Below are 14,813 nucleotides of genomic sequence, written 5' to 3'. Positions count from 1 at the left end.
CTCTGGACTACTAAACGAGAGTGTGGTGCTGGAAAAGAAAAGCAGGTCAGGCAGCATCCAAGGAGCAGAAGAATCAATGTTTTGGGCAAAAGCCCTTCATCAGGAAAGAGGCTTGTGAGCCAAGGGGGTGGAGAATAAATGGGAGGGGATGAGGCTGGGGAAGGTAGCTGAGAGTGCGATAGGTGGATGGAGGTGGGGGTAAAGGTGATAGGTCAGAGAGGAGGGTGGAATGGATAGGTGGGAAGAAAGATGGACAGGTAGGACAAGGTCATGAGGGTGATGCTGAGTTGCAAGGTTGAAACAGAGACAAGGTGGGGGGAGGGGAAATAAGGAAACCAGTGAAGTCCACTTTGATGCCATGTGGTCGGAGGGTACCAAGTTGGAAGATGAGGCATCTTTCCCCCTGGCATTGTGTGGTTAAGGGGTGGGCAATGGAGGAATCCCAGGACCTGCATGTCCTTGGCAGAGTGGGAGAAGGAGTTGAAGTGTTCGGCCACGAACGGTGGGGTTGGTTGGTGCAGGTGACCCAGAGATGTTCTCTGAAGCACTCTGCAAGTAGGTGACCTGTCTCCCCAATGTAGAGGAGAGTGCATCAGGAGCAACAGATACAGTAAATGACGTGTGGAAGTGCAGGTGAAACTTTGATGGACGTGGAAGGCTCCTTTGGGGCCTTGGACGGAGGTGAGGGGGAAGGTGTTGGTGCAGGTTTTGTAATTCCTGCGGTGGCAGGGGAAGGTGCTTGGAGGGGAGGGTGGCTTGGTGGGGGGCATGGACCTGACAAGGGAGTCGCGGAGGGAATGATCTTTACGGAAAGTGGATAGGGGTGGGGAGGGAAATATATCTCTGGTGGTGGGGTCTATTTGTAGGTAGCGGAATGATGGAGAATGATGCGATATATACGGAAATTGGTGGGGTGGAAGGTGAGGACCAGGGTGGTGGTTGGTGGGAAGGTGTTTGGAGGGTTGGGGTTCGAGAATGGAAGTGTGAGATTGGAGGGGTGGGGTTTAGTGGGGTGGGAAGGGGTAGTATACATCAATTGCATAACCTGCGCCAACACCTGCCCCCTCACCCCCATCCAAGGCCCAAAAGGAGCCTTCCACATCCATGAAAGTTTCATCTGCACTTCCACAAATGGCAACTACTGTATTTGTTACTCCCGATGCAGTCTCCTCTACATTGGGGAGACAGGACGCCTATTTACAGAGCGCTTCAGCGAACATCTCCGGGATACCCACACCAAACAACCCCACCACCCCGTAGCCGAACACTTCAACGTTTCCTCCCACTCTACCAAGGACATGGAGATCTTGGGCCTCCTCCATCGCCACTCCCTAATCACCCAATGCCTGGAGGAAGAACCACCTCATCTTCTGCCTTGGGACCCTCCAACCACACAGCATCAATGTGGTCTCACCTTATCCCAGTTCCAACCTTCCAACTCGGCACCACCCTCATAACCTGTCCATCTTCCTTCCCATCTATCCGCCACCCTCCTCTCTGACCTCTCATTTTTACTCCCACCTCCATCTACCCATCACACTTTCAGCTATCTTCCTCCCAGCCCCACCCCTCTCCCATTTATCTCTTCGCCCCATCAGCTCACAAGCCTCATTCCTGATGAAGGGCTCTTGCCTGAAATGCCGATTCTCTTGCTCCTTGGATGCTGCCTGACCAGATGGCTTTTCCAGCACCACACTCTCGACTCTGATCTTCAGCATCTGCAGTCCTCACTTTCTTCTCTGGACTACTCGGCTAGTGACCTTTACTATTACACCAGCATCTCCCTCAATGATGGCAGACCTGCACCAGGTGAGGTTCATGATAGTGGTTTGTTACCGCATTCTCAAAAAATATTGGCCAAGCCATTGATACCCACACTCAATGAAAGAATTGAAATTAATGGCCTCCTTCCATGTTGTTTTATCATTCAATAGCATGTCTTGTTTTGGAGGTCATAATTAAAGCAAGATTTGTATGCAAATAGGGTATAGCGAGGACTGCAGATGCTGGAAAGTCAAGAGTAGATAAAGTGTCATACCAGAAAAAGCACAGCACGTCAAGCAGCACCTGAGGAGCAAGAGAGTCGACATTTGGGGCAAAACCCTTCATCAGTACGAATGAACGGTTATGCCCAAAATGTCGACTCTCTTGTTCCTTAGATGTTGCCTTGCCTGCTGTACTTTTTTTCCAGTGCCACACTTTCTATGCAAATGGAAATGCTGATATCGAATTTTACACAATAATTCACTACAATGGCAACTCAGAATCTAAGCACTCTTTCCCAGCACCCAAGTTACACCCACACCCTCTCAAAAAGATCTGCATTTATATCATGCCTTACCTGACCTCAGGATGTCCCAATGCACCCTAACATCAAATGAAGTGCTCCGAAAGTGTATTCAAACTCATACGAAACATTTAGTGTGGGAACCTTCCAGCTTTTGCAGATAGTTAGTTCTCCATCAAACATAAAGCAAAAACATTTCAGTTTCTCATACTCACAAAGTCCACGGCGTAAAGTAGGCTTTGTCCTGGAAGTCGTCCATGTCCAGGAGTAATTGGGTGCAGGTTCACCTTTTTCTGAGTGACATCTTAGGGTCACATTGCTGCCAACATATTGGCTTCCAGCAGCAATTGTGCACTTTGGAGGGGAAGGTGGAACTGAGTAAGACATGTGAAGAGAAAACAGATGTACATGAAGTGATTGTTGGTACAATGATAAAATAGAAACAACACAACAATACTTAAAACAACACATTTGTTTGCAAGCTGACAAACAATTTACAAAAATATTGCAATTGCGGTAATGCTCATGGACTTACTACATGTGTTGTCTCATATATACAGTTAAATTTGCATTATCTGGTATGCACAGAGCATGAATTATGACAGTAAATCAAAAATGCTGATTAGCAATTTGAATCATAACCATAAGGAGGATTAAACAATCCCACATTACACAAGGGAAGGTGATGGCCTAGTGGTATTATCACTGGACTCTTAATCCAGAGAACCAGCAGGGGACTCTGAATCCCACCATAATGGAATTTGAAATCAATAATTTTCAAAAATATATGGAAATATCATCTCATAATGACCATGAATCGATTGTCAGAAAAACCCATCTGGTTCACTAATGTCCTCTAGGGAAGGAAACTGCCATCCCTACCTATGACTCCAGGCCCACAGCAATGTGGTTGACTCTCAATTCTGGGCAATTAGGGATGGGCAACCAAGCTTGAAACTTCAATATAAGGTACAGAGTCAAGACTTGGCAGAGTTGCAGCTTAGGGTGAAAGCATGGGTAAGAAATTAACAGGAGAGAAGGAGTAATCGTTGCAAAAAAGTGCAACAACTAAGCTAATGCATGATTGAATAGATCATGGGTCTATAGGGAGAAACCTTAATGCTTTGACATAATTGAATTTTTAAAAATCTGATCTTGGAAATTGAGGAAGAAGAAGCATTGGCAACCATCCAGGAGAGATATACTTGCACTGAAAGAAGGAAAAGTACAAACTGCTAGGCCTCAGAAAGTAAGTGCTTTACACCAGTACTGCTAGAGATACATTGATTTACCAGTCTGGAGTATCTTGCTGTGTAGGTGTATGAACATACACTGTACCTGACGCTATTTGCTCCTTGTTCCAATGTAAAACTCTTCAAATAATTACATATTGTAAGATTCCTTTATTTACATGTATACACAATAAGACATCAAATACTACTCTCTCATGGAATGTCTAAGACCGCTCTCTTTGATTTGGATTTAGATTATATTGCGGAAATAAGTCCTTCGGCCCAACAAGTCCACACCAACCTGCTGAAGTACAACCCACCCATACCCCTTTCCTAACACTACAGGAAATTTTTAGCATGGCCAATTCACCTGACCTGCACATCTTTGTGACTGTGGGAGGAAACCGGAGCACCCAGAGGAAACTCACGTAGACATGGGGAGAACGTGCAAACTCCACACAGTCAGTCACCTGAGGTGGGAATTGAACCTGGGTCTCCAGCGCTGTGAGGCAGCAGTGCTAACCACTGTGCCACCATGCCACCCATTTACGTTCTCATTCCAGTGTGGTGTTTTCTCCCTTCCTGACCTCAGAGTCATATGATGGGTTACACTATCATCTGTTACCCAAATATCACCATACCATTCAGACCTCAACCAGATTGCGAGAATTGTCAAAGCAGCACAGAAACTAACCAGTGAAGCCTATGATTTTGGAAGAAATATTTAGAATAGACATGCAACAATTTAGTTAAAAACTTGTGATGTAGAGGAATGGAATTAACACCAGAATCAAAAATAATGACAAGGATGATGCAGCGATGGTATTGGAGGCACAGATTAAGTAGAGAGAGCTGGAAAGGAGTGGAATGTCCTGATTAGATTGAAGATGATGTGTCTTTTGATCAATAAGTGAAGCTTTGCTTTGGCAGACCAAATAGAGTTATAACCCAGACATACAACAAATGGGTGGAGCATCCTGAGGTGCAGGATAATGTAAATTTTACTGTAATTTATTCTTTCATAAACGTGGATGTCACTGACAAAGCCAACACTTGTTGCCCTTCCATAATAACACCTGAACTGAGTTGCTAGCTAGACTACTTCAAGGAGCAGTTAAGAGTCAACCACATTGTTATGGCTTACTATATCTAGGCAAATGAAATCTGTCATGAAAGCTGTTCACCTTCAACTCTACAATTTTTCTCACCCTTTTCTAAGAATGCTGACCTGTCATTTTGGTGGGGGTGTTGAATAGCAAAGATCTGGGATTGAATCCATGTTGTGGTATCATCTTTGTGTTTGCTCTTTCAGCAGGTCCAATGAGAGGAGGCCAAGAAAACCTTAAGCATCTGCAGACTATCCCATGATTCCCACCCAACATGCCACTCATAAAACCCAGCAGCTCCTTCCCTCACTGATAGTGGGTACCAGTTTTGTACTGGGCCTCTCATACGTCTATAATATCTTCTATTTATTTATCCCAGATGGCTGCATAAATCAGACATTAGGCATTCAGTAAGGATCCAACACATGTTCAAAATGAATGTCTTTTCAAAGTTTGTTTGAGGTGCCTAAAGCATAGTTTATTCAGACTAGAAGTGAAAAAGCCTGCTCTTGTAGGCCTCAGATCCTTGCCATATGGAGTATGGCTTGTTGCCTTCATGGTGGCTCAAAACAGTAAATACAAATGTAAATGGTGGCTCAAAACAGTGAATATAAAAACTCTTTAATATCAAGATAGTATACCCGAAACGGGACTGGATTTCCCAAAACTACACACTGGGGGAAAGTCCCACTCCGGACAGCCTTAAAAAATGGCAGTTGAGAGTCTGGTGCTGGACAAGCACAGCAGGTTAGGCAGCAAGCAAGGACCAGGAGAATCGATGTATCGAGCAAAAGCCCTGATGAAGCTCTCTCGACTCTAATCTCCAGCATCTGCAGTCCCCACTTTCACCTGAAAAAAAATGGTCTGCAAGGGCTAAATTCAGTCTGCTGGGGCAGGGATAAATGTGCCTACTGGTGGACATAGCCACCTGCAATAGAACAAGAAGTTCATCCATGCCAAACAGCCACAAATTTATTGAAATATGTTACTCAAGGTCTTATGTATACCTGTAGGACCTCGGTTGCAAATGGGAGGATTGTGCCCACCTTGTGCCAAATGGTGATCCAACTAGCCCCGGAAAGGAAATGTTGAAATTCACCATAAAAACGGCCCAGGAAACTTTGGGGCATAGACAACAAACTTTTATTCTTCATACAGGGGTTTACTGAACAAACCTAATCTAAGTCCTCAACCCCATTTGCTAATTAATCACCAATGTTAGAAGCACTTCATTCCCCTGATCTCTGGCTTTAATGAACCAGCACAGTATGATACGTACCCCGTACAAACAGCGCTGTTTCTCCAGAGATAAGTTTGTTGCCATCACCAGGAAGTGAAATGGCTACTATGCAAGTGTAGGTATCTGTGTCAGTCAACTTTGTGTCATTGATGTATATGGAGACATCACCAGCCATCTTTGAATTTTTGAAGCCGATACGGTTTTCATATTGAGGTTTTGGAAATATGCCAGAATTGGTATACATCAATATCTTGGGAAGGAGAAAAGCAAAATTAATCTTTGACAAAGAAAGTTACCTGCATGGCATGGAGCAAACATAACAGAACCAAACTAAAGCAATGTACTTCTTCATGTTGACATTATACTAATGAACATGGTATCCAGCTTGGATGGCCTTAAAAGGGTTCAAATCTTTCGATCTGGATTGCAATCTCTAGTTCTGACTCAGGTCTAATCAATGATAATCTACTGACTTTCCCAGGTTTTTTTGAGCCCAACATCCAGTGCAGGATTTGCCCTAATAGGGCAGCACATTAGCTCAGTGGTTAGCACTGCTGCCTCACAGTGCCAGGGACCTGGGCTCAATTCCACCCTCAGTTAACTGTCTGTGTGAAGTTTGCACATTCTCCCTGTGTCTATGTGGGTTTCCTCCAGGTGCTCCAGTTTCCACAGTTTAAAGATGTGCAGGTTGGGTGGATTGGCTATAGGAAATGCAGGGTTACAGGAATGGGGGTCGGAATAGGAGCTGGGGGCTGGGTGGAGTGCTCTTTGGAGGGGTGGTATAGAGTCAGTAGGCCTACTTCTCTGCTGTATGAATTCTATGACCGCAGTCCACAGAAATGTCAGTTGCTTGCCATTTCAATATACCCCCTAGCTCTCATAATAACACTTCATGCCCCTAGCCCGCTGCAATGTTCCAACAAAGCACAAGCTGCATCCCATTCTCTCCTGAAGCACTCTGCAGCCTCAACCCTTGAGATTCCATAACATCAGAATCTAATGCATGATGTATCTTCACCACTTTATCTTCCAACAGAGGTACCCAAAGGTACAGCTTCAGAGTTCCTTTCAAGTGGCACCACATATAGACAGGGTGGGGAAGAAGGCATTTTGCATGCTTGCCTTCATTGGTCAGACTTAAAAATCACACAATACCAGGTGATAGTCGAACAGGTTTATTTGCAAGTAGAAGCTTTCAGAGCGCTCCTCCTTCTTCAGGTAGCTAGTCACTGGTCAGAGCATTAGGTTTAGAAATTGTGACATCATGTTGCAGCTGCACAAAACATTAATGAGGCTACTTTTAGAATATTGCATACAATTCTGGCTGCCCTGCTGTAGGAAGGATGTCATTAAAATAGAAAGGACGCAAAAAAGTTTCAAAGGATGTTGTCAAGACTAGAGGGTTTGAGCTATAGGAGAGGCTGGAACAATTTCTTTCCTTGACCATAGAAGGCTGAGGGATGACCTTATAGAGGCTTGTATATCATTTTCCATGGACAGGGGAGTCCAAAAGTAGAGGGCATAGGTTTAAAGTGAGTGGGAAAGATTTAAAAGGGACCTGAGAAGCAACATTTTCAATCACAGGGTGATTTGCTTACTGAATGAGCTGCCAGAGAACACGGTACAGGCAACATTTAAAATATATTTGGACAGGTACATGAATAGGAAAGGTTTATGAGGGATATTGACCAAACACAAGCAAATCAGACCAGTTAAGTTGGACTGAAGCATCTGTTTCTGTGCCCAATGATTCTATGATACACACACAGATTTTTTTTAGATTAGATTCCCTACAGTGTGGAAACAGGCCCTTCAGCCCAACCCTCCACAGAGTAACCCACCCTGACCCATTGCCCTCTGACTAATGCACCTAGCACAATTTAGCATAGCCGATCCACCTGGCCTGCACATCTTTGGATTGTGGGAGGAAACCCACGCAGACACGGAGAGAATGTGCAAACTCCACACAGACAATCACCTGAGGCTGGAATTGAACCTAGGACCCTGGTGCGGTGAAGCAGCAGTGCTGACCACTGAGCCACGGTGCCTGTCATGGTTAAATCTCATCTAGATTGCTCTTAGTAGACAGGACTCATTCTCTCTCTCACATACACCTTAATTTACACCCATTTTACATCTCCTTTTCTCTTTCTCATTGATTTATGTCTTTGTCTTCGTCTTTTGTACTGCCCTTAACCTTTCTCTGTCTCTATCAAACACAACCCACTTCCCAACACCTTCAGGTCAGAAGAGGATTCAAATCAGACTCAAAACATTAACTCTGTTTCTCTCTCGACAGCTGCTGTCAGACCTGGGGGATTTCTCCAGCATTCTCTGCTTTTGTCTCGGGTTCTGACTTTGCATTGGCAGCTGAGAGAGGACGGTGGGTAAGGTGTACTGGATGATCCCCAGTCATCCTCATGATCCCTTATAACACTGATACAACTTGGTACCGCACAGGCCAAGTCATGACCACCTACTTATTCGCAAGACTCCAGAAACAACTATGCCAACTCAGTACAAACTTGTGATCCTTCCTACCAACTGTCCTTTCTTCTTGTGCGTTCATGCCAACTCAACCTTCAGCAGATTTCAGGAAACATGCGAAATGAAACAAATGTTTCTAAATATTTATTACAGGACTTACTATATTGAAAAAGAATCATTCACATTCATTAGGATGCTGCCAGTGTTGGAGGATTTGAGCTATAAGGAGAGGTTGAACAGGCTGGGGCTGTTTTCCCTGGAGCATTGGAAGCTGAGGGGTGACCTTATAGAGGTTTACAAAATTATGAAGGGCATGGATAGGATAAATAGACAAAGTCTTTTCCCTGGGGTCGGGGAGTCCAGAACTAGAGGGCATAGGTTTAGGGTGAGAGGGGAAAGATATAAAAGACACCTAAGGGGCAACTTTTTCACGCAGAGGGTGGTATGTGTATGGAATGAGCTGCCAGAGGAAGTGGAGGAGGCTGGTACAATTGCAACATTTAAAAGGCATTTGGATGGGTATATGAATAGGAAGGGTTTGAAGGGATATGTGCTAGGTGCTTGAAGGTGGGACTAGATTTGGTTGGGATATTTGGTCGGCATGGACAGGTTGGACAAAAGGGTCTGTTTCCATGATGTACATGTCTATGACTCTGGTTCTATGACATTATATGCATTAAATCCGTTCAAACAATTAACTGTTTATTAAAAAAATGTCTATTCATAACTCCACATCAAATGCAAGCAATCATTTCATAATCGTTTTAACTATCAACCCCTGTTCTATGTTAATGTCATGTTGTGGAAAGGAGTCAGGTAGTAATCATGCTATAATCAAACCACTAAAGGCTACTTCCACAAATACCTATTGAAATTGCTAAACAATTGCTACTTTCATAGATTCAGGCAGGCATTTTTTTTCAATCAAATTTAAAGCACAGAAGATTTAAATAAACACAAATTCACAGTTTTACAGCATCTGCCTTTCAAGAGCAATTATCTTTTGGTCATGAAGTCATGGAACACAATGTTTGAAGCCATTCCTGGAGCAAAAATCAGATTTCTTGACATGTGTACTGAGTTCAAATTATCCAACTAATTTATAACTAGCATCAGTGCACTTCACACCCCACCTCCCTCCTTACCATCATGTATAGGAGCCACCAAAAATAAGATGGTGACTTCAAGATCTGGGTCTCCTTGACCATCATTTAAAGGCCCACAAAGGCTCCAAGTTCCTGAGAAACCCAACATCTTGATGTTGATGATGCTATTAAACTTACTAGTCCATCTCTCTTTTTGGTCCATGTCACGGAGGCAAGTTCTGCTCCCTGGGGGATGGAAATCTTGCCAGTCAGGATGACTGAATTGCCAACAGCGACAGTTCGTTTTGGTGGCATCTCCAGCCGTAATTCTAATGATTCTATCAGACAACAAAAACAAAGAAATATGAGTAGAATGTTTCGGTTCGTATTTAACTGAGATATAGGCAGCCAAAGCTAATCTGTGTTGAATAAGCTAATCACAGCCAAGGCATTACAATTAGCCTTGAGCTAAGGAGAAAACTAGGCTGCCATGATTCTAGCTCCCGATTATCAGTTGGAAAACAATGATATTAACACTGTTGGAAAATACATTTAGCTGAATAGTGGGCGATGGTAGGAAAACAGCTCAGCAGACACACACTCAGATGGACAAATAACAGTGCAATTACCACCAACAAATTCACGCATGAAACATGGCTATCTGGGAAAGACTTCAGACTGCAACCGTGGCCCACTGAGCACTAAACAAAATCCTGTTCTGCAGAAAGGTTCAATCAAGTTTACATTTTAACTTTGGAAGAGCAGTAGAATTAGAATTAGGGGTGGCTCAGTGGTTAGAACTGCTGCCTTACAGTGCCAAGGACCTGTGTTTGATTCCACCCTCAGGCAACTGTGTGTGTGGTGTTTGTACATTCTCTCTATGCATGGGTGGGATTTCAAAGAAATTCAGGTTAGGTTGGCCATGTTAAATTACCCAGAATGTGCAGGCTAGATGTATTCACCATTGGAAATGCAGGCTTTCATGGATGGAGTGGGTATGGGTCAGTTTGGACTTGATGGGCCAAGGCCTGTATCCAAGCTGTAGGGATTCTATGGTTCTGAAATAGAGTCATACAAGAGACTTGAAACTCTGTTTCTCTCTCCACAGTTGCTGCCAGACCTGCAGAATTTCTCCAACATTATTTGTTTGAGTAGAATTAGAGGGAATTGCCTGTGTCATGTAGAGGGAAGTGCAAAACTAATGGGTGGAAATGGCATTCTGTACTGAACCCCTGCTACAGCTGACCAACCAGTGTTTCATATGAGTGTAGGAGGAGCTCTCCTCTGTAAAAGCTGGACTAATCCTGGCTGAAAAACCAATGCTTGATAATAATAGTTCATATTGGAAGTAGAATGTGTTTGATTTTCATGACAGTCATTATTCAAGCTCTTACCCAATGAATATAAAAATGAGACATTTGAGATTTTTAAACATAATAAATTATTAAGCCTGCAGGATCAAAACACACCCCTGCACAGAGATCAGGAGGCTGGTTTAAACAAGGAGGAAAACAAAAGCCATAACAGTGCATGTTTTTCTGAGGAAATAATTTCTATTCGTGGCAGGACAATCCTACTTATTTACATAACACTACTTTTGACACACCCCATGAAATTAATACAGTTAAATAATACAGTTAAACACAGTTAATTTAGCTATCTTCACTGAGTTGAGTTGGGTCTTCCCAATAACAGCATCCCTTCTCAGAAATGGTACAGCTCATGTATTCAGGCAGTGATCTGGGACAGAAAGAACTGTTCCAATATGTTAGCAAACTGCATTATTTATTTTACAAACAGCAGTTGTCAACTATGATCTGCAGTTCCCAAGGCCAGTTCAACACACTGTGCGGTACAGGGCAGTTTCTGCTTGCTTATATTTCTGTTTTGCCAATGCTGCTGCAGTCAACATTGAACCAAATATCCCAGTCACACCTTTGACCAGTGTGTTGTCTGTCCGACTGCACTCGTCTCTTTTTAAATCAAAGAATATTGAAGTCCACCCCCCAAGGTGCTGGCCAATAGTAATCTCTCCAACAAACAAATAACTCCTCTGTTATTTTTTTGCTGTTTGTGAGATTTTGCTGTGCGCACACATTTCCTACATTACAATGGTGACCATATTTCACAGGTGTGACACTGTTTTAAAAAGAATTTGAAATGACTTGATGTTGTGAAAGACACTAAATAGATACAAATCTCTCTTTCCTAATGACTACAAGGTTTTAAAAGCAAAACTTTCACCTAATCATTCCTTCCACATTTAGCTTGCTTTCTCCCCTGTACGTATAATTCTTCACCTAGATTTAAAGGAAAGGTGTTATTTTGATTGGTCACTGAGCTGCATAGTACAGATCACACGAACGAATAAGTTAGGAGCTCCACTAATCAAACTAGGCTGCACATTATTTAGATAGAAAACAATCTCAGAACTTATATTGACCAGAAATCTGGAGCTTAAAACTACCTTTGCTGCTTCTATATTCCAGGCTTCTTAACCATTAATTCATCAAGATCACTCCTAAACATATCTAATATGCACCAAGTCCCAGTTAACAACAATCTTTGTCTTTGCTGATTGGTACTTACTTCTACTCATGCATCAACTCAATTTGTAAATACTTAGCAACTTGCTGGAGTTTCTCTGTGGCCGTGTCCCCTCTGTAACCTTACCAGTTCCATTTTCTCAATGCTTACCCTCCCTAACACCACACTCTTATACTTGCCCACACTTTTGACACCACTCATTGGCAGCAGAACCATCATTATCCCAATTTCTGGAATTGCTTCTCTAAATTTCAGTATCTGTCCACATCCGTTTCTTTGTTTAAGACTCCTTTTAAAGATCCATCTCTTTTGCTCAACTTGCAATTACAATTTCTTTGGCTGACTCAGAATTCATTGCTCACCGCCCAATGGAGTCCACCTTACATGAAGCATCATGGGAAGTTCTTCAACAATTTTAGAAGAATGTCAACATCTGATTTTTATTGACAATTCTGTAATACATCTTCTGTGTCATTTGAAAAAGTAAAATGGATGTATGGAAACAATTTATAATAATGTGCTTCCTCTTTTGTCAATTTGCTTACTGATATGAAAGTCTTTGTGTACCTGATTGCCCATTGTATTCCAAAAGTTTTCTCATCTGTATTTCTGAACAATAAAAATGCAGCATTGTGGCAGCCAACATGTAGAGGATTTTCCCCAATAAAGCATACAATATTAGCAAGTTTTAGAAGATTTGTAGCTCAGGTTGAGGTTCTGGATGTAAGTTTGCTCGCTGAGCTGGAAGGTTCATTTTCAGACATTTTGCCACCATACTCGGTAACACTATCAGTGAGCCTCCAGATGAAGCACTGATGGTGTAGCCCACTTTCTATTTAGTGCTTGGGGTTCCTTAGGTTGGTGATGTCATTTCCTGTGGTGACATCATTTCCTATAGTGATGTCATTTCCTGTTCTTTTTCTCAGGGGATAGTAAATGGGATCCAAGTCAATGTGTTTGTCGATAGAATTCCAGTTGGAATGCCATACCTCGTGTGTGTCTCTGTTTGGCTTGTCCTAGTGTGGATGTGTTGTCCCAGTCAAAATGGTGTCCTTCCTCATCCGTATGTGAGGATACTAGTGAGAATGGGTTATGTCTTTTTCTGGCTAGTTGATGTTCATGTATCCTGGTGGCTAATTTTCTGCCTGTTTGTCCAATGTAGTGTTTGTTACAGTTTTTGCAAGGTATTTTGTAAATGACATTAGATTTGCTTGTTGTGTGTATAGGGTCTTTCAAGTTCATTAGCTGCTGTTTTAGTGTGTTGGTGGGCTTGTGGGCTACCATGATGCCAAGTGGTCTGAGTTGTCTGGCAGTCATTTCCGAGATGTCTGTAATTGGTCACATTGACTTGGATTCCATTTACCACCCACTGAAAAAAAGAACAGAAAATGACATCACCATAGGAAATGACATCACCATAGGAAATTACACCACCAACCCAAGGAAACCCAAACGCATAAACAGAAAGTGGGCTACACCACCAGGGCTTTATTCGGAGGCTCAATGAGGATGTTACCCAGTATGGTGACGAAACATCTAAAAATGAACTTTCCAGTTCAGCGAGCAAACCTATATCCAGAGCATATAGTATGCCAAATTAAAGTTGAGGAAGCTGTCTTCCTGAAACATCACAACCTAATGGTGGGAAAGCACATTGCAGCTGTGCTTTCTTTATCAGAAGAAGAGATCATCTACCAGATAGGAAGGCTTGGACCTATCTAATTAACTTTCAATGTAAAATGTATTCATTGTTTACAATTTCACTGTTTATAAGGCTTTGTATGAACTTTTGTGTGTGCTACCATCTGTATCTTCTAAATGTGTGGAATCTTTAAGTGTTCATGTGTGTGCCAGGAAAGCCACCTTGTGGTCTATCAAGCAGAGTCTTGCGGAATAAACCAGATATAGTTTATTGCAACTATTTACAGGTAATGGATCTAGCCTTTGGCTTGTCTTCACAGAATCCTACCTTACTCTTACCAACTCCTCAAGACATATCAGAGTAGGAAATATTTATTGAACTCAATCAAGTATTCATCCTTAAAAATCCATATACATCAGTAACCACTTGAACAGGAGACATCTTCAACATTTAGCTATGAATTATTTATGTTCTATCCTTGGTTTGGGAGTAGGATATGCTGCTACCAGGTGCAAAAAGAAGATTTATCGTGGAGATTTCCCATTTACTACAAGAGGGATTGCATTCTTGGCAGGAGAGACGTACCAGATGTGAAATCCATTCATATTGGCAAAAAGCCATTAAAATTACAGAAATTACTGCATCTCTTCAGAATAAGAGTTTAGGAAATACCTTCCATTTGTTCAGGCAATGAAGATGAAGACGCAGTATGAATAGCAGTGTCATTGAGGCGTGGAAAGTGCGTTTTCACTATGATAGATGCTTGGATTAGAAAAAATTATATTCTTGTAAAGGAGCAAAATCCTTATTGTCTGAATACTTGAGCTGTAATTCTTTCCATCCACAATTCCAGAAACACTTTCATAATTCAGCATCCCCCTGCTCATGCAATTCAATGTTGTTCTCTCCAGAATTAGTTTAAACGTTTATGTGGCAAATTAATAATTATTACATGGATCTCCCAGATCTTTTAACTTTTTAAAAACTTTGTGACTAAACTACAAATTTTCTGCAGATGCTATTATACTTGTCGCTCTCTATAAAGGCATGTTTCTAGTCCCTAGTAATGACAGTTTAAAAACAAGGCCACTACAGAACATGAGTAGGGTGTATAATAGAATGTGATATCTGCTAACAATAATGATGTGATTGCAACATCAACAAGGTAGAGAAGTCTGGAGTGGATG

General features: G+C 42.3%; 1 protein-coding gene across 1 annotated transcript in view; it reads right to left on the bottom strand.

Moving 5' to 3' along the window:
* The window catches only part of LOC140494115 (endothelial cell-selective adhesion molecule-like), a 139,261-nt gene that overhangs the window by 25,592 nt on the left and 98,856 nt on the right, over nucleotides 1–14,813 (bottom strand). The window contains exons 2-4 of the mRNA XM_072593119.1: nucleotides 9,636–9,775; nucleotides 5,905–6,115; nucleotides 2,503–2,661 (exon numbers count right to left, since the gene is read on the bottom strand). Of these exons, the coding sequence (XP_072449220.1) occupies nucleotides 2,503–2,661; nucleotides 5,905–6,115; nucleotides 9,636–9,775 (510 nt within the window). The remainder of the gene's footprint in view (nucleotides 1–2,502; nucleotides 2,662–5,904; nucleotides 6,116–9,635; nucleotides 9,776–14,813) is intronic.

The sequence above is a fragment of the Chiloscyllium punctatum genome, chromosome 23, assembly GCF_047496795.1.
Source record: "Chiloscyllium punctatum isolate Juve2018m chromosome 23, sChiPun1.3, whole genome shotgun sequence".
Classification (NCBI taxonomy): domain Eukaryota; kingdom Metazoa; phylum Chordata; class Chondrichthyes; order Orectolobiformes; family Hemiscylliidae; genus Chiloscyllium; species Chiloscyllium punctatum.
The sequence above is the reverse complement of the archived record's forward strand: the minus strand, read 5'-3'. Positions and strand labels throughout refer to the sequence as shown.